The sequence below is a fragment of the Myxine glutinosa genome, chromosome 1, assembly GCF_964187855.1.
Source record: "Myxine glutinosa chromosome 1, kmMyxGlut1.1, whole genome shotgun sequence".
Lineage (NCBI taxonomy): Eukaryota > Metazoa > Chordata > Myxini > Myxiniformes > Myxinidae > Myxine > Myxine glutinosa.
The window spans coordinates 61,874,597-61,899,015 of record NC_136261.1 but is presented as its reverse complement, the minus strand read 5'-3'; the positions used below and the strand labels follow the sequence as shown (position 1 = coordinate 61,899,015).

The window sequence follows — 24,419 nt, the reverse complement described above, 5'->3', positions numbered from 1 at the left end:
GTTTAAACATATTTAAACAAAATCGTTAAAAATAATCTGGAAAAAGTCCCTGAAGTGAGGGCGTGGATCTGAGAAAGAAGGAGAAAAGGTTGAATGAGTATGGTGGAAACTAGAATTGGAAAGGTGAGTATCGGCTGGAGATGGAAGGAAAAGGTGGAAGAAAAGGAGATAAAGGGGGCTGTTCATTTTTGGAGATCTGCTGTTCGTTTTGTTCTGTTATGTCCTAATCTTTTCTATGTTCTAGCTCCTCCATGAGCCTCAACTCTGTGTATAACAAAAACAACAAGCATTCTGAGTATTGTGCTGAAATACATGTCCCCTACCCGGGATTGGGTAGCTCTGTCATAGAAGACAGTATTATGACTTACCGCACTCCAAATTATAGTTCGGAAAACTGTTGGGGAAATTCCCAAAGTTCAAAGTGCCATAACTTTGTCAAAAATGATCGAAACGTCGTGAAGTTCGAACTTGATCTGTAACTTATCATGACGAAACCATGTACCAAGTTTGAAATCATTAGCATTAAGAGTTTAGGAAAAAAAAAGTCTGGAAAGCTGTTCTTTGCGTGACGGACTGACGGACTGATGGACCGACAGACTGACTGATGGAGGGACAGAGTGCAAACCTATAGTCCCCTATGGTGTACCCTGGTAGGGGACTAATAATGACTGCACTGTGGTCACAACCTGCGACAAAATCAGGTAACAGGCCATTTGGGAAACGTGCATTTAAAACACTCTTAAAAGATGAATAGAACGATTGGGAAAGACACATTTTATGTGCTATTAAATAATTAACTTGACATCTGTCATGCATGTCACCCTCCGCCACGATTGTATCAGAACGTAAAAGATTAATTCAGCACCTCTTATCCATGCCACCCTCCGCCACGGTTATATCAGAACAAGCTGATTTGTCATGGTCACGGATTGTTTAACCCCAATATAGGGCCGTTCAAAAATTACATAACGCTATTTTTTAGAGGGGTGACCACGTGTGCCAACAAGCTTGATTAAACCTTACTTATAATTTTTATTCGACAGATGATTAGATTTTCGTGGTCCCTCATTGTATCACTCGACCCAAACAAAGCCAATGGATATCTGACACAAGACACCGGGCCTACAGACCTTGGCTGATTTCTTAGGCCCACGAGAAAACAAAGATGGCGCAAATATTATTTTGTCTGGATGCCTTGGTGGGTGGAGTCAAGCGACAAATGTGGGTGGAGTCCAGCAGCTGTCCAACCAATGGGTACACACTTCGAAAATATACCCTGAACAAGAACCACAACAGCAACAACAACCATATGGAGCCTCTGTATACTTGCAACACGTCGCAGGTAAAAATATATATAAACAAATGGTTTTGAACTTTTCTATATTATAATAGCCGTAGATGATTCTGTCTGTCTGTCTGTCTGTCTATCTGTTGGGTGTCTGTCCGGGGTGTGGCTTACTCGGTTTGCAGAGTAGCTCCACCCATAGCTCCACCCATTCTGGGAGTGGCTATAAACAAATATCCACCATTTTATTAACTCGCATAGCTTTGAGTCCTGTTTTGTAGGCCTGTGGTGTCTTGCTCTCCCCCAGTTTTATTTCAAATCAAATTCGATAAATCATTTCATTTTTCACAGTCGCTAACATAGTTTTAGACTCGGTTGAAAAAAAACGGGAAGAAAATCCGATGAAAGTTGCCGTTTATAGAACGAAATGAATTCTCAAAGGCCTGTAACTTCAAGGCCATTGAGTCTCTCTCACGCCTTTATCTCCAATCTAACTCACCATATGATTTCATTTTTATCGATGGTTTTACTTTTAGACTCGGTGTCAGCAATAATTGAGAACAATCCACACACGCGGGAAAATGCAGAGATATATTTTTTAAAATCGCGTCATGGTGTATCATACACCGCCCAACATGACACCGCCGGCAATGTGTCGATATATATTAAAAATTCGCTTTTGCTTTTCCGTTATGATATATTACTATTTCGTTTGATGATAGTCGTCACAAAAACGTCAACAATGATGCCGACATATATTTATTCGTTTTTATTTCATTCAACATATTAGCCGGAAGTAAAATATGTTTAAGGAAATTACCGAGAGATATTTCTTCGTTTTTTTTATTAGTTATGTGCGCATACACTTTAAATAGGTTTATTTGAAATCTTTAATTTTCCACAAACATTCCACACACGCGGGAAAATGCAGAGATATATTTTTTAAAATCGCGTCTGGTGTATCATACACCGCCCAACATGACACCGACGGCAATGTGTCGATATCTATTTTAAATTCGATATATCATTTCATTTTTCACAGTCGCTAACATAGTTTTAGACTCGGTTGAAAAAAAACGAGAAGAAAATCCGATGAAAGTTGCCGTTTATAGAACGAAATGAATTCTCAAATGCCTGTAACTTCAAGGCCATTGAGTCTCTCTCACGCCTTTATCTCCAATCTAACTCACCATATGATTTCATTTTTATCGATGGTTTTAGAGTCGGTGTCAGCAATAATTGAGAACATTCCACACACGCGGGAAAATGCAGATATATTTTTTAAAATCGCGTCATGGTGTATCATACACCGCCCAACATGACACCGACGGCAACGTGTCGATATATATTAAAAATTCGCTTTTGCTTTTCCGTTAAGATATATTACTTTTTCGTTTGATGACAGTCGTCACAAAAACGTCAACAATGATGCCGACATATATTTCTTCGTTTTTATTTAATTCAACATTATTAGCCGGAAGTAAAATATGTTTCAGGAAATTACCGAGAGATATTTCTTCGTTTTTTAAAATTAGTTATGTGCGAATACACTTTAAATAGGTTTATTTGAAATCTTTAATTTTCCACAATATAATTTACTTGCCATTTATCATTTGATGATTACGAGACAAATTCCTTTTGAGGATCGTGACAATTCATGCGCTGCGTGGAAACTTCTATTTCCAAAATGAATGAGACGATCGATGAAGAACGCAGACTTGAACAGGATGCAGCAAGAAAACGAATGAGACGGGCGAACGAGTCCATCAACGAACGTCAATGCAAACTTGCGGGGTCACCCGTGGGAATCCCACGGGTGACCCCGCTAGTATATTTATAATATCTGTGAGTTGTTGGAAGTGGGTTTAACACTGAAATTTTATTTGCTATGACCGATATTGTGGTTTTGATAGTTTTAGAAAGAGGGCCATGAAATGATGAGTTTCTAATGACGTAATACTCCTGAGAGTTTTATGATCTTTAACATAAGGATGGTCTGTTGTTTCACGGGATAAGCAAGAGGCACTTGTCTATGAGAAATGCTGTCTTGATTTCCTAGTCCTACTCAGCACAGATTCTTTACCACAATTGTCTGACCACCAGTCAGGAGACAGATTGATCATGTCGAGAAAATTAACAATTTTATAAATTTGGCTTGTCGACCTTTTGGCCAATGTTGACCAAAATAATTTGGCCAATGTTTTGGCCAAAATAATTGGTGGTTAAATTTGTAGACCTGTGTGCAAATCCTCTTCAAATTTCAAGTTAATCAACTGAAAATGGAGGATTTTAGAAATTCGACCGAAGTTGACCTTTGGTGTATGTTGACCTTTTGACCTCAAAATCAATAAGGCTTCTTGATTATGACCAACTCTTCCATTTGGTGAAGTTTCGTGAAGATCAGTTTCAAATTGTGACCTGTAGGCGATTGGCATACAAACAAGCAGACAAACAGACAGACAGGCAGGTGAAACCATAACCAGAAGTTGGCAACCATCGTGCTGGTTTTGGAAAACTGTAAGATAGAGATGGATGACTTAGGGATCTAGAAAAGTAAGAGTAATGTAATGTTGGTCCTTGTCTGTAATGCCATAGCCCAATTATCTGGTCAAGCCTAAGTACCTTCCATTATGCTCGGTCACGACTGTGAGGAGGGTGTTGGTTTAATGACTGGACAGTGGACATACTTGGTACTTTGAATATATGCCATAAAATACACCCAGTGCTGTAACCGAAAGATCTCATCTGAGACCCAATCAAATGAGTCACCAATCACATGACACTCCTTTCCCTCCCCCACTGTCCACCTCACAGGCTGAAGGCACAAAAGAAGCATTTGGGTTTGCAGTGGGCTGACTCAACAACGAAACAAAGATGCGTCAACACACTGAAGTAGCTACAGTAGTGTGTGCCTTCAACCCCAAATGCTTCAAATACTGAACTGATGTGGTCAAAAAGCTTCACTTGACCTCTTGCTTTTCTACAAAATGAATCATGTCCACACAGAGTTCTGCTTTGGGATGGGATTTATAATGGGAGAGCTGTTCTTAACTTCCTTCCTCCAGAATACTAAAATGACACCATGCGAAGCCGGGTGCCGGTTGAGAAACTCCTTAGAAAGTTCCTTTTTTCCTTCCATTCTGTCGAGAAACGCAGATAGACAGGCCGACCGATACAACTATGTGGTTGTACTTCTCAGCACTCACAGGTAAGGGCCTACATTCATTTTAAATGTCTTAAAGTCTCTGTCCTCTGTAACCTTGTGATATTCGTTATCTCCCATGTACCAACATCAGTGCATAAGGGTTATTCAGCAGAATGGGCAGTGACAAGACTCGGGACCAAAGCTTGAGAGTTGGGGTGGTAAGGTAAAGGTGTTTCAGTACAGCAGAATGGGCAGTGACACGACTAGGGACCAAAGCTTGAGAGTTAGGGTGGTAAGGTAAAGGTGTTTCAGTACAGCAGAATGGGCAGTGACACGACTAGGGACCAAAGCTTGAGAGTTAGGGTGGTAAGGTAAAGGTGTTTCAGTACAGCAAGAATGGGCAGTGACACGACTAGGGACCAAAGCTTGAGAGTTAGGGTGGTAAGGTAAAGGTGTTTCAGTACAGCAGAATGGGCAGTGACACGACTAGGGACCAAAGCTTGAGAGTTAGGGTGGTAAGGTAAAGGTGTTCCAGTACAGCAGAATGGGCAGTGACACGACTAGGGACCAAAGCTTGAGAGTTGGGGTGGTAAGGTAAAGGTGTTTCAGTACAGCAGAATGGGCAGTGACACGACTAGGGACCAAAGCTTGAGAGTTAGGGTGGTAAGGTAAAGGTGTTTCAGTCCAGCAGAATGGGCAGTGATAGGATCAGAGGCCATATCTTAAGAATTAAATATAAAATAAAGGTGTTTCAGTCCAGCAGAATGGGCAGTGATAGGATTAGGGACCAAAGGTTGAGAGTTAGGGTGGTAAGGTAAAGGTGTTTCAGGCAGAGTGTAGTTAATGCATGGAATGGTCTGCCTGGAATAGTAGTGGCAACAGAAAGAGTTGCTGGGTTTAAACTAGATGGTATTCATAGAATACCTACCCTGCGCAGTCAACTGGCTGCATGTCAACTTTTCTGTTTTTGAAGGTTTTTTTTGATCCAATATGGCTGCCAGATCACCTGACCAAATGCCATCATAATTTACATTTTTTACATCCTTTACATAATTTACATTTTCCAATATAATTGTTGCGTAAATCACATTCAATAAATTTCATTCTGTTTTGGTCAACCATTGTACTTATTAAATTATGACGTCATAATGAAGGCACCGATGACATCTTCATTCACATATCTTATTCCCCATGGGGAGTACTTGACAATGAGCCATGTTAATTTTTTTTCCATGGAGCAGTTTCGGAGATATAGAGGTGCAACGTTTTTCCAAGATGGCGTCTGTACCACGTGACCTATGACGTCATACTTATGAATAAAAAAATTCCTATGGTGAAAATTTCGTGTAAATCGGACCAACGGTTGCTGAGAAAATGAATTTTAAAAATGCAGACACGCATCGACGTGCACGTACACGCCAGGGGTGTAGTCCAGCCGGAGCGCACTGGAGCGGAGCACCTGCACGTCAATCCATCGGGGGCGAAGCTTAGCTCCACAACAGTTAAAATAAATAAATAATAATAAACACCCACGTTTAGATCGGTTTAGTTATTGCAATTTGTGTGCTTTCTTGGCTAAATAATAGAATAGGGATCAACCTTGCGAATGTCGATACGTTGGACACTTTGTCTTTGGAGCCATATTATAACAACTAGTGAGGTACCGTGCTACGCACGGGGGGGAGGCCAGAAGCAAACAGACAATGCAGAAATGGCGAACATGAAACCAATAAATTCCACATTGCTGTAGCACCTTCAGTCGCACGTCAGACATGGACAGCAAGTTCGTGAAGGACTTCCATGAAAAACGTACCTGTTCGCAAACAAACGGGTACGTTTGTTCTATACCCAGTCAATGGCGAATCTGCATGCAGCGATCCGCAAATTTCACGTTTAGAAAGTAGAAACCGTCACGACATTTCGTCATTCACTTGAACTCGATATCTCTTTTTTCATTCCAAACAGCACAACTCCAATCACAAATGAAATAACATTAATATAAAAATTAAACTTTTAACAACATTCGTGACATAAACAAATATTTAAATCCTGATGTGAAGTTCCGTACGGTTGGGTGAATACAATTACGAATTCAAAATCGTAATTGTATTCACTCAATTCAAATCATCAATTGATACTTTAACAAAATACTGTTTTAAATGACGGTTGTATTGGGATATGATCAAACCCGCGCATTGCCGTAATCTGTCCACTTCCGCATTCGCGGCAGGTTCATATTTATCATCAAAATCTAAAGAGTATTTGTAGAATTTCAACAAAAGCCACATCACTGTTCATATCGGTAAATATTATTCCATCGTGTTTGGAAAAACTGGAAAAATGGGAAAATTGGAAAATTGGAAAAACAATATAGCCTATTTTACTCCAGGGGTCACAGGATTACCCACCCAGATTATCGTTGCGATTGGTTCAGCCATTTTTTGCGGTACCTGGGAACGGACAGACAGACATTTGGTGGATTATAGTAAGATACACGTTATGGGGAATGTACAGACATGGACAAATTCCTGAATCCAACAAGGTCCAGAAGCGAAACAAACTTTCCAACCATTTTATATCCAGATTTCAGGAATTATCTTTTGACTACAAAAAGTATTTACACCCTGGAAGATGTGACGTCATGGAAAAGTTTGGATGTTTCCCACTGGTTGAAGTGTAGGTGGATCAGTTCTTGTGAAGAATGGCGCTCACGGGGCATGAACAAAGGTAGGCTTATAATAAAACAATGACACGGACTCGTGTTGGCAGAGCAGGTAACCATGATGTTATATATATACACTGCATATTAACATCATCCTTATCTGCTCTGACATCTTCGTCAATATTCTCGGATGATTACCCGCCCCCAAAACTTTAAAACTTTAAAACAAAACTTTAAAACTTTAAAACAAAACTTTAAAACTTTAAAACTGTGTGTGTTGTGTGTGTGTGTGTGTGTGTGTGTGTGTTGTGTTGTGTGTGTGTGTGTGTGTGTGTGTGTGTGTGTGTGTGTGTGCGTGAGTGTGTGTTGTGTGTGTGTTGTGTGTGTGTGTGTGTGCGTGTGTGTATATGTGTGTATGTGTGTGTGTGTATGTATGTATGTATGCGAGTGTCTGTGTGTGTGTGTGTGTGTGTGTGTGTGTGTGTGTGTGTGTGTGTGTATATATATGCGTGTTTGTGTGGGTGTGTGTATGTGTGTATGTGTGTGTGTGTGTGTGTATCTGTCTGTATGTGTGTATGTGAGTGTGTGTTGTGTGTGTGTGTGTGTGTGTGTGTTGTGTTTGTGTTGTGTGTGTGTGTGTGTGTGTGTATTTGTGTGTGTGTGTATATATAGTCACGTGAAAAAGTAAGTACACCCCATGTAAAGTTTTGACTTTTTCAACATATTTCAACATACAACTATTTGATCTTCATTTCAACAATATTGATAGATAAAGGTGATATAACATAACAAATATCATGAAACATTTACATTTTGTGATCCATTGTATAATTTAAACAAGTGAATCCACTTGGATTCCGCCCAGGTTGGCACATGGAAATTATGATGTAGCATAATTATCATCTCGGGTCAAGATTTGAAATTATGCCATGGTTTTTGTAAAATTGCTACTAGTATTCACATTATGTACTTTCACCAAAACATACATCATCATAGAAACATACATAGAATTTGGGTCCTCTGGGTCATTTGGGTCCTCTGGGTCATTTGGGTCCTCTGGGTCATTTGGGTCCTCTGGGTCCTCTGGGTCCTCTGGGTCATTTGGGTCCTCTGGGTCATTTGGGTCCTCTGGGTCCTCTGGGTCATTTGGGTCCTCTGGGTCCTCTGGGTCATTTGGGTCCTCTGGGTCCTCTGGGTCCTCTGGGTCATTTGGGTCCTCTGGGTCCTCTGGGTCATTTGGGTCCTCTGGGTCCTCTGGGTCATTTGGGTCCTCTGGGTCCTCTGGGTCATTTGGGTCATTTGGGTCATTTGGGTGCTCTGGGTTATTTGGGTCCTCTGGGTCATTTGGGTCCTCTGGGTCATTTGGGTCCTCTGGGTCATTTGGGTCCTCTGGGTCATTTGGGTCCTCTGGGTCATTTGGGTCCTCTGGGTCATTTGGGTCCTCTGGGTCATTTGGGTCCTCTGGGTCATTTGGGTCCTCTGGGTCATTTGGGTCCTCTGGGTCATTTGGGTCCTCTGGGTCATTTGGGTCCTCTGGGTCATTTGGGTCCTCTGGGTCATTTGGGTCCTCTGGGTCATTTGGGTCCTCTGGGTCATTTGGGTCCTCTGGGTCATTTGGGTCCTCTGGGTCATTTGGGTCCTCTGGGTCATTTGGGTCCTCTGGGTCATTTGGGTCCTCTGGGTCATTTGGGTCCTCTGGGTCATTTGGGTCATTTGGGTCCTCTGGGTCATTTGGGTCCTCTGGGTCATTTGGGTCCTCTGGGTCATTTGGGTCCTCTGGGTCATTTGGGTCCTCTGGGTCATTTGGGTCCTCTGGGTCATTTGGGTCCTCTGGGTCATTTGGGTCCTCTGGGTCATTTGGGTCCTCTGGGTCATTTGGGTCCTCTGGGTCATTTGGGTCCTCTGGGTCATTTGGGGCCTCTGGGTCATTTGGGTCCTCTGGGTCCCCTGGGTCATTTGGGTCCTCTGGGTCCTCTGGGTCCTCTGGGTCATTTGGGTCCTCTGGGTCCTCTGGGTCCTCTGGGTCCTCTGGGTCATTTGGGTCCTCTGGGTCCTCTGGGTCATTTGGGTCCTCTGGGTCATTTGGGTCCTCTGGGTCATTTGGGTCCTCTGGGTCATTTGGGTCATTTGGGTCCTCTGGGTCATTTGGGTCCTCTGGGTCATTTGGGTCCTCTGGGTCATTTGGGTCCTCTGGGTCATTTGGGTCCTCTGGGTCATTTGGGTCCTCTGGGTCATTTGGGTCCTCTGGGTCATTTGGGTCCTCTGGGTCATTTGGGTCCTCTGGGTCATTTGGGTCCTCTGGGTCATTTGGGTCATTTGGGTCCTCTGGGTCATTTGGGTCCTCTGGGTCATTTGGGTCCTCTGGGTCATTTGGGTCCTCTGGGTCATTTGGGTCCTCTGGGTCATTTGGGTCCTCTGGGTCATTTGGGTCCTCTGGTTCATTTGGGTCCTCTGGGTCATTTGGGTCCTCTGGGTCATTTGGGTCCTCTGGGTCATTTGGGTCCTCTGGGTCATTTGGGTCCTATATTCCTATCCTATAACATATATATCCTATAACCTATCCTATATATATCCTATATCATATAACATATATCCTATATATCCTATAACATAACATATAACAAATATATCCTATATTATGTACTAGCGAGCGGCCGCGTACCAGCCAAAGGGGTAGCCCATGGTTAGCCTAAATATAGATTTGATGACGTCATGTTTACACATCTGAGCGACAGAAACTGGCTACACATCTGAGCGACAGAAACGGAGCTTCACTTTTGGAGAGACAGAAATTCCCAGGCAAACGCTATAACGCACCAGGTTTACAACCTGTGCGTTAATAAACATAAATGCAAATTTCACATGTGGAAAAAGTGGGTACACCCCGACATTTATCACTACTTCAAATATCTAAAATTAGAATCAGGTGCACCAGCTCAGGTGCAAATAATTAGCACATCGTTAGAGAGGATCTTGGAGGAACCTGTCTTATTTAAACCTCAGAGATTTAGTTTGGTTTGCTCTTTGTTGTTGAAGTGTGCGGCGTCACCATGCCTAGATCAAAAGAGCTCTCTGAGGTGTTCAAAAAGAAGGTTATAGATGCCTACGAGTCTGGGAAGGGATTTAAAAAGATCTCCCAACAATTTGAAATCAATCATTCGACTGTCCGGAAGATCATCTACAAGTGGAGAAGATTCCAAACAACTGCCAACTTGTTCAGGCCAGGCCCCCCCAGCAAGTTCAGCCCGAGAGCAGACCGCCAGATGCTGAAAGAAGTCTCGAAGAACCCCAGAATGTCATCACGGGACCTACAGGTAGCTCTTGCCACTGTTGATGTCAAAGTGCACGAGTCTACCATTAGAAAGAAGCTGCACAAATTTGATCTACATGGGAGGTGTGCCAGGAGGAAACCATTGCTGTCCAGAAAGAACATCAGGGCAAGACTAAAGTTTGCCAATGAACACCTCGGCAAAGACCAGCACTTCTGGAACAATGTGCTCTGGACAGATGAGTGAAAGGTAGAGCTATTTGGCCACAGTACCAGAAGACATGTTTGGCGAAAACCAAAGACAGCATTTGACCACAAGAACCTGATACCAACTGTAAAGCATGGTGGTGGAAATATTATGGTTTGGGGCAGCTTTGCTGCATCAGGGCCTGGGCAGCTCATCATCATAGAATCCACTATGAATTCTTCATTGTACCAGAGGGTGCTTGAGGATAATGTGAGGCCATCTGTCGAAAGTTGAAGCTCAACCGAAGGTGGACCTTGCAACATGACAATGACCCTAAATATACCTAGAAATCCACCAAGGAATGGCTGAAAAGAAAGAAATGGAAGGTTCTGGAATGGCCAAGTCAAAGCCCGGATCTAAATCCCATCGAGATGTTGTGGGGGGATTTGAAACGAGCTGTGCATGCAAGAAACCCCTCAAACATCGCACAGCTGAAAGAATTCTGCATGGAGGAGTGGGCAAAAATTTCTCCCAGTCGATGTCAGAGACTGGTAGACAGTTATAAGAAACGCCTACTTGAGGTTGTTTCTGCCAAAGGGGGCAATACCACCTATTAGAGCAAAGGGTGTACTTACTTTTTCCACATGCGCAATTTGCATTTATGTTTATTTAAATTATACAATGGACTACAAAATGTAAATGTTTCATGATATTTGTTATATTATATCACCTTTATCTATCAATATTGTTGAAATGAAGATCAAATAGCTGTATGTTGAAATCTGTTGAAAAAGTCAAGACTTTACATGGGGTGTACTTACTTTTTTACGTGACTGTGTGTGTGTGTGTGTGTGTGTGTGTGTGTGCGTGTGTATATGTGTGTATGTGTGTGTTTGTGTGTGTGTGTGTGTGTGTGTATATATATATATATATGTGTGTATGTGTGTGTTTGTGTGTGTATGTGTGTGTATGTGTGTGCGTGTATGTGTTTGTATGTGTGTATGTGTGTGTGTGTGTGTGTGTGTGTGTGTGTGTGTGTGTGTGTGTTTATGTGTGTGCGTGTATGTGTATGTATGTGTGTGTATGTGTATATATGTGTGTGTGTGTGTGTGTGTGTGTGTGTTTGTGTGTGTGTATATGTGTGTGTGTGTGTGTGTGTGTGTGTGTATGTGTGTTTGTGTATATGTGTGTATGTGTGTATGTATGTGTGTGTATGTTGTGGTAAAATGGGCGTGTCTTTTATTAATTATGGTAAAAGGTACGTCTTTCATTTATCACTCATTTTAGGGGAACTCAAATGGTTTGTGTCAAGTTAAATCATAATGTGATAGTGGATCTGGCGATGACGTCACGGTTGACACATTTTTGCAGAGCTCCGGCACCTCAAAATTTGGCACCACACGGTTAAACCACTGGTACGCACGTGCGCCCCATGCATGCAAGCACAGATAGCTTAACCTTGATTTTCGCTTCGCGAGCGCAGTGTAATAAAACATTTAGTTTGAATATTATTTTTATTTTCCTACATAGCACCTATCGCTTCCCCCCCCCCCCTCAGCCCCCCTCCCACTTATTAATTTAAAGCTTGGCGGATTTATTTAATTTGGTGTTGGTGTAGCACAGGCATGGTGGGCCGAATGGCCTCCTCCTGCACCAAAGTTTCTTGTTATTCCCTATTTGGTTTCCTGTTTATGTAATCCTTTGGTGGGAAGGGCAGAAGAGGTCAGTTGTGGTGTGTCCCCCATTGATCATGGCTTCGATCCACGAGGGAATCAAACACACCAAAGAAACCCCGTTCTGATGCAACGCTGACAGTATGTGCTGCATGCCGGAGCACGCCATCCTTCGGACAGGGACATAAATCCGGCTTTTCCTTGTGCATTTACCTTGACGTGGACTCGTTTACAGTAGATTTACGTCGATTGAAAAATCTCGTTTGTAGTATGTGGAAGAAAAGTAAACTAATCCTCATTAATGGTCATAATTATTCCTACTTTATGGGGTCGGCCGGGATCTAAAAACCTGCAGCATCTAAAACCTCCGATTGAAGGTCATTGGGAATGTGCCCATTGGAAATTTGCCCATTGGGAATGTGCCCATTGGAAATTTGCCCATTGGGAATGTGCCCATTGGAAATTTGCCCATTGGGAATGTGCCCATTGGAAATTTGCCCATTGGGAATGTGCCCATTGGAAATTTGCCCATTGGGAATGTGCCCATTGGAAATTTGCCCATTGGGAATGTGCCCATTGGGAATGTGCCCATTGGAAATTTGCCCATTGGGAATGTGTCCATTGGGAATGTGTCCATTGGGAATGTGTCCATAGGGAATGCGTCCATATTGGGCATGAGCCCATTTGGAATGTGCCCATTGGAAATTTGCCCATTGGGAATGTGCCCATTGGAAATTTGCCCATTGGGAATGTGCCCATTGGAAATTTTCCCATTGGGAATGTGCCCATTGGAAATTTGCCCATTGGGAATGTGCCCATTGGAAATTTGCCCATTGGGAATGTGTCCATTGGGAATGTGTCCATAGGGAATGTGTCCATATTGGGCATGAGCCCATTGGGAATGTGCCCATTGGGAATGTGTCCATTGGGAATGTGTCCATAGGGAATGTGTCCATATTGGGCATGTGCCCATTGGGAATGTGCCCATTGGGAATGTGCCCATTGGGAATGTGTCCATAGGGAATGTGTCCATTGGGTATGTGCCCATTGGGAATGTGCCCATTGGGAATGTGCCCATTGGGAATGTGTCCATTGGGTATGTGCCCATTGGGAATGTGCCCATTGGGAATGTGTCCATTGGGAATGTGTCCATTGGTCATGTGCCCATCGGGAATGTGCCCATCTTCCATGCAATGGGCATGCCCTGCTCATTTCAGCCACCAATTTGTCAGGATATTACTAAGAAAAATGAAATATTTTAATATAAGCTGATGGGGATCGATATTCTCTTGGAAACAAAAGGTTGACATCATTAATTCGTTTAGCAAGCGCTGTTTTAATTAATTTTAAAGCTTTGTGCTTTCTCCAGGATGCTGCACTATACAACACCTGAAACTCCCTAGTTGGGGTGTGCTCGTATTTGTGAGTGAAGGAAGAGTGCAGGCAAATGGGACATATATTATGTGACAGACACTGCAAAGATTGACAATGGACTGTTTATTGGGCACCGTCACTCGAATCTGTTGACATATGCTCACACTGTGCCTTCAGAATGTATTCACACCCCTTGACTTTTTTCACAAATTGTTGTTACAGCCTGAATTTAAAATGGATTAAATTGACATTTTTTGTCACTGATCTACACATACTAGCCTATAATGTTAAAGTGAAATTTTTTGTTAGGAAATTGTACAAAATAAGAAAAAATGGAAAACAGAAAGATCTAATTTACATAACTATTCAATCGCCTGAGTGAATACTCTCGCAGGAACACCATTGGCAGCGATTACAGCTTCGGGTCTTCTTGGGTATGTCTGTATCAGCTTTGCACACCTGGATTTGGGAGTTTCTCCAATTCTTCCTTGCAGATTTGCTCAAACTCTGTCAAGTTGGATGGAGAGCGTCGGTGAACATCAATCTTCAAGTCTTTCCACAGATTCTCAAAGGGATTCAAGTCTGGGCTTTGGCTGGGCCACTCAACGATTTTCACGTTTTTGTTCTGAAGCCATTCCAGTGTTGCTTTGGCTTATGCTTGGGGTCATTGTCTTGTTGGAACGTAAATCGTCGCTGCAGTCTAAGGTCTTTTGGACTCTGAAGCAGATTCTCCTGAGGATTTGCCTGTATTTGGCTCCAATCATTGTTCCCTCTATCCTTACAAAGCTCGCAGTGCCTGCTGCTGGAAAGCATCCCCATAGCATGATGCCGCCACCACCCAGCTTCATGGTAGGGATGGCGTTAGATGAGTGATGAGCTGTGCTTGGTTTCCACCAGACGCAGCACTTTGCATTCAGGCCAAAGAGTTCAAATTTCATCTCATCAGACCACAGAATATTTTGTCTCATGATGTGAGTGTTTCAGGTGCCTTTTTGCAAACTCCAGATGTGCTGTCATGTGCTTTTTCCTCAGAGGTGGCTTCCGTCTGGTCACTCTCCCATAAAGACTAAATTTGTGAAGTGATGTGGACACTGTTGTTCTTCTGGAAACTTCTCCCATCTCAGCCAAGGAACTCTTGTTCTGTCAGAGTGGTCATTGAGTTATTGGTCACCTCCCTGACCAAGATCCTTCTTGCCCGGTTACTCAGGTTGGTTGGACTGCCAGCTCTAGAAAGAGTCTGGGTAGTTTCATATTCTTTCCATTTCCTAATGATGGTGCTCAATGTGCTCTTGGGAACTTTCAACACTAGAAATTGTTTTATACCTTTCCCCAGATCTATGCCTCCTCACCATTCTATCTTGAAGTTCTACAGACAGTTTATTGGACTTCATGGTAAAGTTTCTGCTCTGATATGCACTGTCAACTGTGGGACCTTATATAGAAAGGTGTGTTTCTTTCTATATCATGTCCTTGCAATCAATTGAATTGGCCACAGGTGGACTTCAATCAAGTTGTAGAGACACCCCAAGGATGATCAAAGGAAATTGTATGTACCTGAGCTGAATTTAGAGTATTATAGGAAAGGGGTTGAATACTGGGGGTAATTCATTGGTAAAACACCAGCGCAGTCCTCTTCGGAACCTTCCAATCACCCCTTTTAGGATGAGCACTCCTGAATTAATGAAGATGACTTGAGGAAAAAATCTTTACCTTGTCACAGAATATCTCTGTCAGGAACAATAATCTGAAACTATACTATACTCAAAACTATACTCTGAGGTTTCTGGACTTTAGACCAGACTCTGGTGGGTTAAACCGGTTTTATGAGCCTCAGCCATCCCTCTTCCCTCGGAGCATATTTCTGGTGTGGGCAGTAATTCTATTTGTCTGAAGGCCTTTGAGCTTCTGCATAGCCAGATGACATAGCTCGCTCTAAGGGCCGTTTTGGATGCAGTGTCCATAATAATCTTTCTCTTTCCTCTTGGGATGCCTAAAAGGGCAATGCATTTGCTGAAAGATGTATTCTAAAATCCTCTACTACCTATTTCTACTGGAAAGTAGTTTACAGACCATCCTCAATGTTCACAATCCGCTATCAGGTCTTCGTATTTGCCTTTCTTTCTGGCATATGCATTGGATAGGTTCTCTTCCATCGGGACTGTCAGTTCAATAATGATGACATTCTTAGTTACTGCCGAATAGATGATGATATCAGGCCGTTTGGCAGTTTCCATAATTTGTGGAGGGAACACTATTGGCTTATGGTCTTCACCCATCAGAAACATCCAATCATTAGCCTTCTGTAGGATGTCCTGTATTTCTACCTGTGGAAGTGGCAGGGCTGGGTTCCTCTAGGATGTAACATCAGCTGTACGGAATGCAATGGTGGGAATGGAGTTTAGCTTTGATACAATACTGGTCTCCTTATTTGCATCTTCGATATAAGGAGCCAGGCCTGATGCAATTGCTCTTAGGGTTTGGTCATGGCACCAGTTATATCTTCCATTTTGGAGTGAGTAGCTGTACCCATTTAAGATGTGTGGAGCAGTGTGCAATGGTGATGATGGCACAGTTGACACAGTCCAAGGTTGGTTTTGCCCTACAATCTTAGGTTGGCTGGGGAAGGGAGTTGGTCGTGCATAGCGTCGATGTGGAATGACAGCAGTTCCGTTGTCCGTACATATAGGAGTTTCTTCCATGATGTATCGGTCTGTATGGCGGAATCCCATCTCAACCACTGTCCTTGTTTAGCACATCCATACAGGCAGACCAACATGTCTTCCTCGTCGATATCCTTTACCAAATTAGTGAGGCATTTCCTGTGCTCTCTTCTGGTCATGGCTCTTATCAGCGCTTGATTTTTCCTGTAGCTGAAGCCTGCTCAGTCAGTTTGACCTCTGCACATCTCATTCAGGATAAGGTGTCGCTCCTTCTGTTCTAACTCTTTCACACCATCCCACCTAGTCTTGTTTTTCTTTGTTTCTAAGCACTCTCTGTACAGTTTGGGTCTTTCCATCCCTGGAGTGTTTGTTCGGGTGATACTTGGTACACTGCATACATTTCATGGAGGTGGTAAGCCTTTTCAGTTATAGACCTTTTTCTGGTTCTGTACAGGGCACTGTTGGATGTACATATGCTTACCCCTCCCTAACTTTTCAGGTACTTGGTGCAGGTTGCCTCTTGACTCTCAATGTAAGATATTGAGAAGTTATAGATGGTGAACTCCCAGGTCATTTTTTGGCACACTTGCATTGTTGTATATCCACATATTCATGATTCCAGACAGATTGCTTTCCTCTGTTGTTTGTAACATTCCTACCAGCTTCGTCTTAACCATTTCTCTGGTTATCATCTTTCAAATCTTTTTGCTACCAGTCATCATCTTTCAAATCTTCGTAGATCAGCTTTCCGAGGAATCTTATGGGTAGACTGTGGATATACGTGATCTGCTTCCCATCAATTTCGAGTTGGGGATCGTAGGCTATATATTGTGTCATGTCTTCCATGCCTCTGCTCTGCATTTGGGACAACTTTCTTCATAACGTGAGACTTACATTTGGAAGGCTTAGCTTTCATGGTTCTTGGCCACTGAAGGAACGTTTGAACATTGTTGATGAGTTGTTGACATTATTCTGGACTTTTTGCTACCAGTCAGGTCATCTGCATATGCTTTGGCATACGTTGTGATGTCTAAAACAGTCATACAGTATCCTAGGTGGTTGGACTGGTCTAGGAGATCCAAGCAAAGATTGAAAACAGCCAAAAACAAAATACAGGATTGTGGGCAACCACTATCTAAGTTGACTCAAGACATTTCAGCTTTTCATTTTTAATTATTTGAAAAAAATATAGAATAAAATTCCACTTTGACATTATGAGGTAGTATGTATAGATCAGTGGCCAAAAATTTCAATTAAACCCATTTAAAATTCAGGCTGTAACAGAACAAAATGTAAAAAAAAGTCAAGTGGTGTGAATACTTTGTGAAGGCACTGTACAGAACACTGGGTCAGCCTGCTACAGTGGGACAAAGCATTCGTTGACCATTTGGTTTGTGGTGGTCTTCCTGTGCCTGCATGGTATCTGTGTGCCTGGGTGGTGTCCCTGCTGTGTTGTGTTCATGCTGTGTTGTGTCCGTGCTGTGTAGTGTCAGTGCTGGGTAGTGTCCCTGCTGTGCCATGTCTGTGCTATGCCATATCCATGCTGTGTCGTGTCCATGCTGTGTTGTGTCCATGTTGTGTTGTGTCTGTGCCATATCGTGTCCATGCTGTGCCGTGCCGATGCTGTGTTGTGAACTTGTGTCCATGTTATGTCATGTCCGTGCTGTGCTATGTCCACTGTCCATGCTGTGCCATGTCCGTGCTGTGTCATGTCCGTGCTGTGTCGTGTCCATGCCGCATTTCTTCTGCAGGGGCATAAACTGATTTATCAATTCATCCAAAATCCCTGATAAACCGTCAATTGAACGGAAAAACAAAACCTACCAATCTTTAGTGAACACGTGACCTGCGTTTTCATCTTCGCGAACACTCCGTTGTCGCCATATTCATCTGAATTGATCACATATGGCTCAAAATGATACGGCTCCATCATTCCCCCGAAAGCGTTTCCATCACTAATTTTGTCTCCAATAGTTTCTTCACACTCCCACTGATCTGTTTAAACATACTGCGAACCTTCAGATTTGCTCATGACGGAGGAATCAGTATCGGAATCTGAGCTCAAAATACAGTTTATTGATGTAAAGCTACCATTTAGATCAAGGTGAGTTCATAGAGTGACGTCACTGGCGAAATCGAAAATCAGACAAACAGGGGTGTTTAGGGAATTTTTCGACATTTGTGATTGGTAAATACAAAAAAAATTACTTTCAAAGTAGATGCAATTGTTCACTGCGTGTGGGAGGTGAGAAATTACAATGGGTAACGATTTTGAATGTTAATCACAGATGGTAAAAGAGACAGACACAGCTATAGGACCTTGCACGTCACACATTCCGCACAGGTCGTTGCGAACCGGGGTCACAAAAGATACACATTCATTATGAGATAATTATTTCATTCTAAAATACACAATTTGGTGTCTGTCCGTCTGATGATTTTTGACCGCGATACATTCACCTGTTACTTATAAAATCGCAATCAAACTTGACAGGAAGAATAAGGGTCACACGATGGAGGTTGTAGTGATTTAGCTCCACCCCTACCCTCCCACACCAAGGGGGTTTTCCCTGCTAAGATGATTGTGTGTTGAGGTGTATATCCGTGTTAAGATAGCTTTATTGTGGCATTTTTCCAAAGCCGCTTCTAATAACAAAAGTAACAAGAAAAAGAGGAATCAGAAATTGCAAACCCTCGCCAGGATGTATTTTCAGTGGTTTTTAAGGCTTTTGTGTTAAAACAAATATGGCGGCCGAATCACGTGAGCGAAGACGTCATCATTATTTGTTTTCTAAACTAATTTATTCCTAGATTATGCTCAATAAATTTCATCTTGATTGATGAAGTTTTGTACTTGTCGAATTATGACGTCATAATGGAGGCACCTATGACATCATCATTAACATATTTTATTCCCCATGGAGAGTTCTTTACAATGAGCCATGTCTCAATTTTTTCTATTCAGCACTTTCAGAGATATAGAGGTGCAAAGTTTTTCGTTTTTTCCAATATGGCGGCCGAATCACGTGACCTATGACGTCATAATTATCATTAAAAAAAATATATAGGTGGAGTTGCAACTATGGGGAAAATTTCCTGTCAATCGGACCAACGGTTGCAGAGAAAATCATATTTATTCTGTGTGGACAAACAGACAAACAGACAGACAGACAGACAGACAAACAGACAAACAGACAAAGAAAGAAACAAACAAACAAACAAATAAACGGACTCAAATGCAATACCCTCTCCTCTGGTGAGGGTAATGGCAATGCTCATGATAATAGCATAATATTAATGTTATTACAAAACAATGTTAATACGAAAAATATCCTATCCCCCCAAAGGGCGTTTCGTCCTTGAACAAATGCTGTGTTAACGTGTATAAATAGCTTACCGTGGCATTTTTGTGGGAGCACTGGCCCCTACCAGGAGAAGTAAGAATATTATAAACCATAAACATATATGATTACCTTTTTAAACAGTCACCAATGATGTTGAACGCTAAATTGAAAGAAATTTGGAGGAATCCCAACATCCGTGAAGCTATCTTTGCTTATCACATAGACGATCGCACCTGATTGTAGATCTACTGTAGTCTATATACCCCACAAGGATTAATAAAATGACCCTTCCTGCCGCTTCAGTGGCGTTTTTCCATGGCTGCTTCTAATAACAAAAGTAATATCTAATAACAATCTTCTAATAACAAAAGTGCTCTCCCCTCTGGGCTGGTGCTCCTGCCTCACACCTAGCTCGTCTTCACGCTGTTGAAACCAAAGTGTTCAGAATCATTGGAATCTCCCGCGATGAAGCTAACTCCAAGGGTCTTTCACTCACTCACCGCAGGCAGGTTGGTGGTCTTTCCGTCTTCTACCGACTCCTCTCCGGCCTTGCTCCCCCAGCTCTCTCTGGGCTCTGTCCCCCAAATATTCCTACAGGTCGCAAAAGATCTGCCTGCAACCATCTTATGGTTAAACTGCCAAAATCAAGACCCTCTGCTCACGTTCACTCCTTCATTCCTCTTTTCTCCCGCCTCTGGAACAAACTCCCTCACTCTCTTCAATCCCACTCCACCCTCCAGGTCTTTAAAACAGCTGTTCACCACCATCTCTTATCTTCCCCCATTCAAAACCTTGATCTTTTCTAACCCCGCTAATTTCACCCCAAATCCACTTTTTTGAAATACCAACTTCTGTCCTGGAAGTGCTTGGTGTCCTTGTGTTTTATACTTCTCCCCCCCCCCCCCCTTCCCACGCCTCCTCCCCCCAAGCCCTCTCCCTCCCACACATCTCCCTGCTCTCAAATGTTGTGTTTGTGTGCTTTCCCTTCTCTCCCCATCTTGTCTGCCGCTCCCTCTTTTTATATATTTTGTTTGTCTGGTTGATTTGTTTGTGATATAAATGTTAGCTCTTTCACGAGCCTCGATTCAGTACACAAAAACAAACAAAAAAAAAAAACATTTATGATAACTGCATAATATTGATGTTATTACACAATATCCTCCCTCCCCAACGGGTTTTGTGATTTGACTTATCCAACCAAGATATCTAGTTTTGTATTTTAATGAATTTTCTGAAATTTGTGGAATTTGTTTTTCACTTGGAAGTTGTGGGTTACGATGTGTAAATAAAGGTGGAAAAGTCTGATTTTATTATGCAATTTAATTCCAGGCTATAAGGCACCAAATGGTGAAAAATTTGAAAGGGGTGTAGACTTTCTGTAGGCACTGTATATATTTGCTCCTTTTATGTCGAGGATGATTATTAATAATTTATTTGGCATTTCATGTCTTTTACCTTTCCCCTTTCTGCCTTTTAGTTCTACTTGCTGTGCTCCAAGGTGCCTCGACTCTAACCTGCGGCTTGCAATCTCTTTGCAAACATGAAAATTTCACATGTTGTGACAACTCTTCTGCAAAGATCCTGGATTGCATCAATAACATCGACATGGAAAAATTTATCATCTTAGATCTCAATGGAAAAAACTATGAAGAGTGGAAAACCAGACTGAGTCAGCGTAAAAAAATATGCTGGCTTTCCCTGTCAGAGAATAGGATCGCAGAACTGGATTCAACTTTTTTAGGAAGTGCAAAGTATCTTGAAACTCTCAACCTGAGCAATAACCAGCTTTCTACTCTTCCTTCAAACTTCCTCAAATCTGCTGATAATCTGAAGACCCTTGACCTCTCGAGTAATAAATTTCACGAGTTGCCCAAGTTCCTTCGAAACCTTCCTAACTCTTTAAAGAATCTGTATCTGCAATCCAACCAAATCAACTGCACAACTTCGAATTATTGTGATGAAGGCTACAGTGAAGCTGTGAACGATGCAATGAATCGTATTGGTTGTGAGCAATGCCCCCATTATAGCATTGTGGAGATCGTTGCAATCGTTGCAGCAACTGTGGGTGTATTGGGTTTAGTGGCTCTGGTCATTTGTTGCCGTGTCCGCATCTGCTGTTTCAAGAAGCGGCAAAGTTCCGTCGACATACCAGTTGAAAATTCCAATGAATGTGTCACCCCGAACGTTGCGGCCACAGACAGATACTTCCAAATACAGTTCCAAAGAAACAAAATGTCCGGTAGAAGGCACGATCGCCAAAGGAATCCACGTCCTGCAACCGAGCAGGTGCCTGAGCCAGACATCTATGTGAACGTTGGAGCACAGAGAGCAGAGGCCCTCGGGAACCACCAACCAAGAATGCAGGACGATGAACCGGTCTACATGAACCAAGAGTCCATTTGGCAATCACATATGAATAGTGATTATGAAATGCCAAATTAGTAGCCAAGGAGTTAGTAGACAATGCAGGTTAACATGATGCTAGATTATACCTGGTATTTTTAGCCATACCTACTGTGGCGACAGTCCCACTGTGGCGATTTTTAAAGCGAACCACAAGGAAACAGCACGAAATTGCTACAACGATTTAGGCCACGAACAATTTCACAAAATGTCACCGGGATTGCCGGATCTGGTTGAGGAACGAATCAACAGGACAATATTTGCGAATCAACTTGATTAGCAACGAATGTAGTAGAATAAACTCGACGCAGAAAGAACTAGAACGAGGCAGTGCGACGTGTGAGCCGAAGTAACACCAACTAGGCGAAGACGTACAACGACGTGTTACGAAACGCAACGGAACAGGTAGACGGAGAACGGAAGCGCAACTAACTAGAACGAACTAGAAAGATCTGGAACGTGTCAGAACGATGCAGAACGAATTGTTCTGAGGCTATAAATACTGCGCATTTCCGTGGCGCTTCGCCAGTCCTTGAGAACATTTCCTTCCACGTTGGACCAGGTGGGCGACACCATGGTTGTTCTGAACATTCTGTAACTGGACCTGCAACAAATATGTAGGTAGAGTGAATGATACTGGATGAAAGACCTAGCTGTCAATGATACAAAAGTACTGGGCTAGCACGATGTTATATATTATTTTAAATAATTTCATGTAACTAATAACCTGCAGGAGGTCGTGTGCTAGTTGTAGTCCCTGAAGAGGGGTGAGGATGACAACCCACAGGAGGCACAGTGACTTTAAGAACCACATAGTGATGAACCACAGTGATGTGAGCTACTCTGGAAACTGACTTCGAGGAGAATCGGGCCCTTCTTATATAGGCCTACCCCTCGTACCCAAAATCGTGCTGGGTCTACTTGCATCGTTATATACCGTGCTACATCGTCATGGTCGTTCTGTATTCTTTCTTCATCTCATACAGCCGTTGTAACTCCTTGTGCCTCGTTGCTTTGTCGCATAGCTGTTAGTTCTTGATCTTCTCTGCTTTCTGCGATTACCAACGACCGTCGTTCCTCCTCATTGCGCATCGAGTCAGGTCGTCCGACCACCGTTCTGTGTCTTCTCTCCTCGCGGCAGAAATTGAACCAGAACCACAACGGAAAGCGGCGATCTTAACAACGAAGTGCTGAGAGTCACAAAGAATTGCAAAGAAGAGGAAGGACTACACGCGAATACACAACGACAATGGACGAATGTGATGAAATCGTTGCGGCGCAACGACAGTTTTGAACATTTCAAAACTGTCGAAGCGCCTCCGCGATTCGAGACGATCTGCACGATGCGCAAGGAAAGTTTAACAGAACAAGAATGAACTAAAAAGAATCAGAACGTCCAAAGTGATTTTCTCCACGAATGCCAGATCGTTGTGGTTCGCTAACAAAAATCGCTACAGTGGGACTGGGGCTTTATTAGGTAATGTGACCAAAATGTCGGGGACCAAAAACCAATCCGAAGTTTGTCAACCCGCAAGCTTTTTCATCAGTGACAACAATGGTTATCTGTAAATATATGCTGATTCCATGCCGGTATTTATGTCTTTCCAAGGAACAATTCCAATTTTTGGTTCACGACTTATCAAACAGAGTGACCACTATATTCGTCATGGGTGTGTGTCTGTCTGTCTGTCTGTCTGTCTGTCTGTCCGCAGCATAACTACCCGATGATATCATCCGATCTTGAAACTTGGGTGGGAGGTTGATATCATGATCTAGTTGTGGCCTGCCTCGAGTGGGCGTATCGCGCCCATTGTGGGCGGAGCCACGCCCGAAAAAGATGTCTTTTAGGGGGTAATCGAGTTCAATCTCCATCTTCTCCGAGGGAGTTGGTGGAATCTGACAGGGGTTTCGGTATTTGGTTAGGCCAATGTCATGTGTCTAGCCCCACAGAGCTCGATTTTTCATTTTCGCCCCAAGGTCAAGGTCACAAGGTCACGAAATTTCGAAAAGTCGATTTTTGATGGTTTTATTACATTGTTTGCTTCCTAATGGGGTGAAATGTCGTACATGATCTTATACTATCACATACATCATGAAATACAAGTTTTCCAATAAATTTCAGAATCTTCGACCTTTTACCTTTGAAGGTGACAAAGGTCAAATTTTCAAAGTTGTCGGAATCAAACCGAATTTGCGGTATTGTGTCGCTAACTAACCTCATAACTGATTATGGTCCCGATTTGATGCATCAATCGTCGATGATCGTGACGATCGTGAGGATCGACTTGATAGTCCGTCCTTTGTCATTGAATACAGCTGGCTCGTGAACCATCGTCGTCTCCTGACTTGTTTAGTATAATTTTGACATCGCATATCATGTTCATTATGTATTACAAAATGGCTGAATTTTCAACCCCT

The 24,419-nt window shown here is 42.7% G+C and overlaps 1 protein-coding gene across 3 annotated transcripts; it reads left to right on the top strand.

Moving 5' to 3' along the window:
- Positions 1–4,212: 4,212 nt before the first annotated feature.
- Positions 4,213–24,333, top strand: LOC137424561 (uncharacterized). 3 transcript variants are annotated; one of them, XR_013622485.1, is made up of 3 exons: positions 4,341–4,493; positions 21,076–22,114; positions 23,459–24,333. XR_013622485.1 is itself a non-coding variant. In XM_068112147.2 (2 exons), exons 1-2 carry the CDS (start codon positions 4,466–4,468, stop codon positions 22,038–22,040), a joined length of 993 nt encoding a protein of 330 aa, XP_067968248.2. In that variant the 5' UTR covers positions 4,213–4,465; the 3' UTR covers positions 22,041–24,333. The 3 variants fall into 3 exon arrangements, 1 of the variants encoding a protein (XP_067968248.2); XR_013622486.1 differs by having other exon boundaries at positions 4,382–4,493; positions 21,076–22,093; XM_068112147.2 differs by having other exon boundaries at positions 4,213–4,493; positions 21,076–24,333.
- Positions 24,334–24,419: the final 86 nt, after the last annotated feature.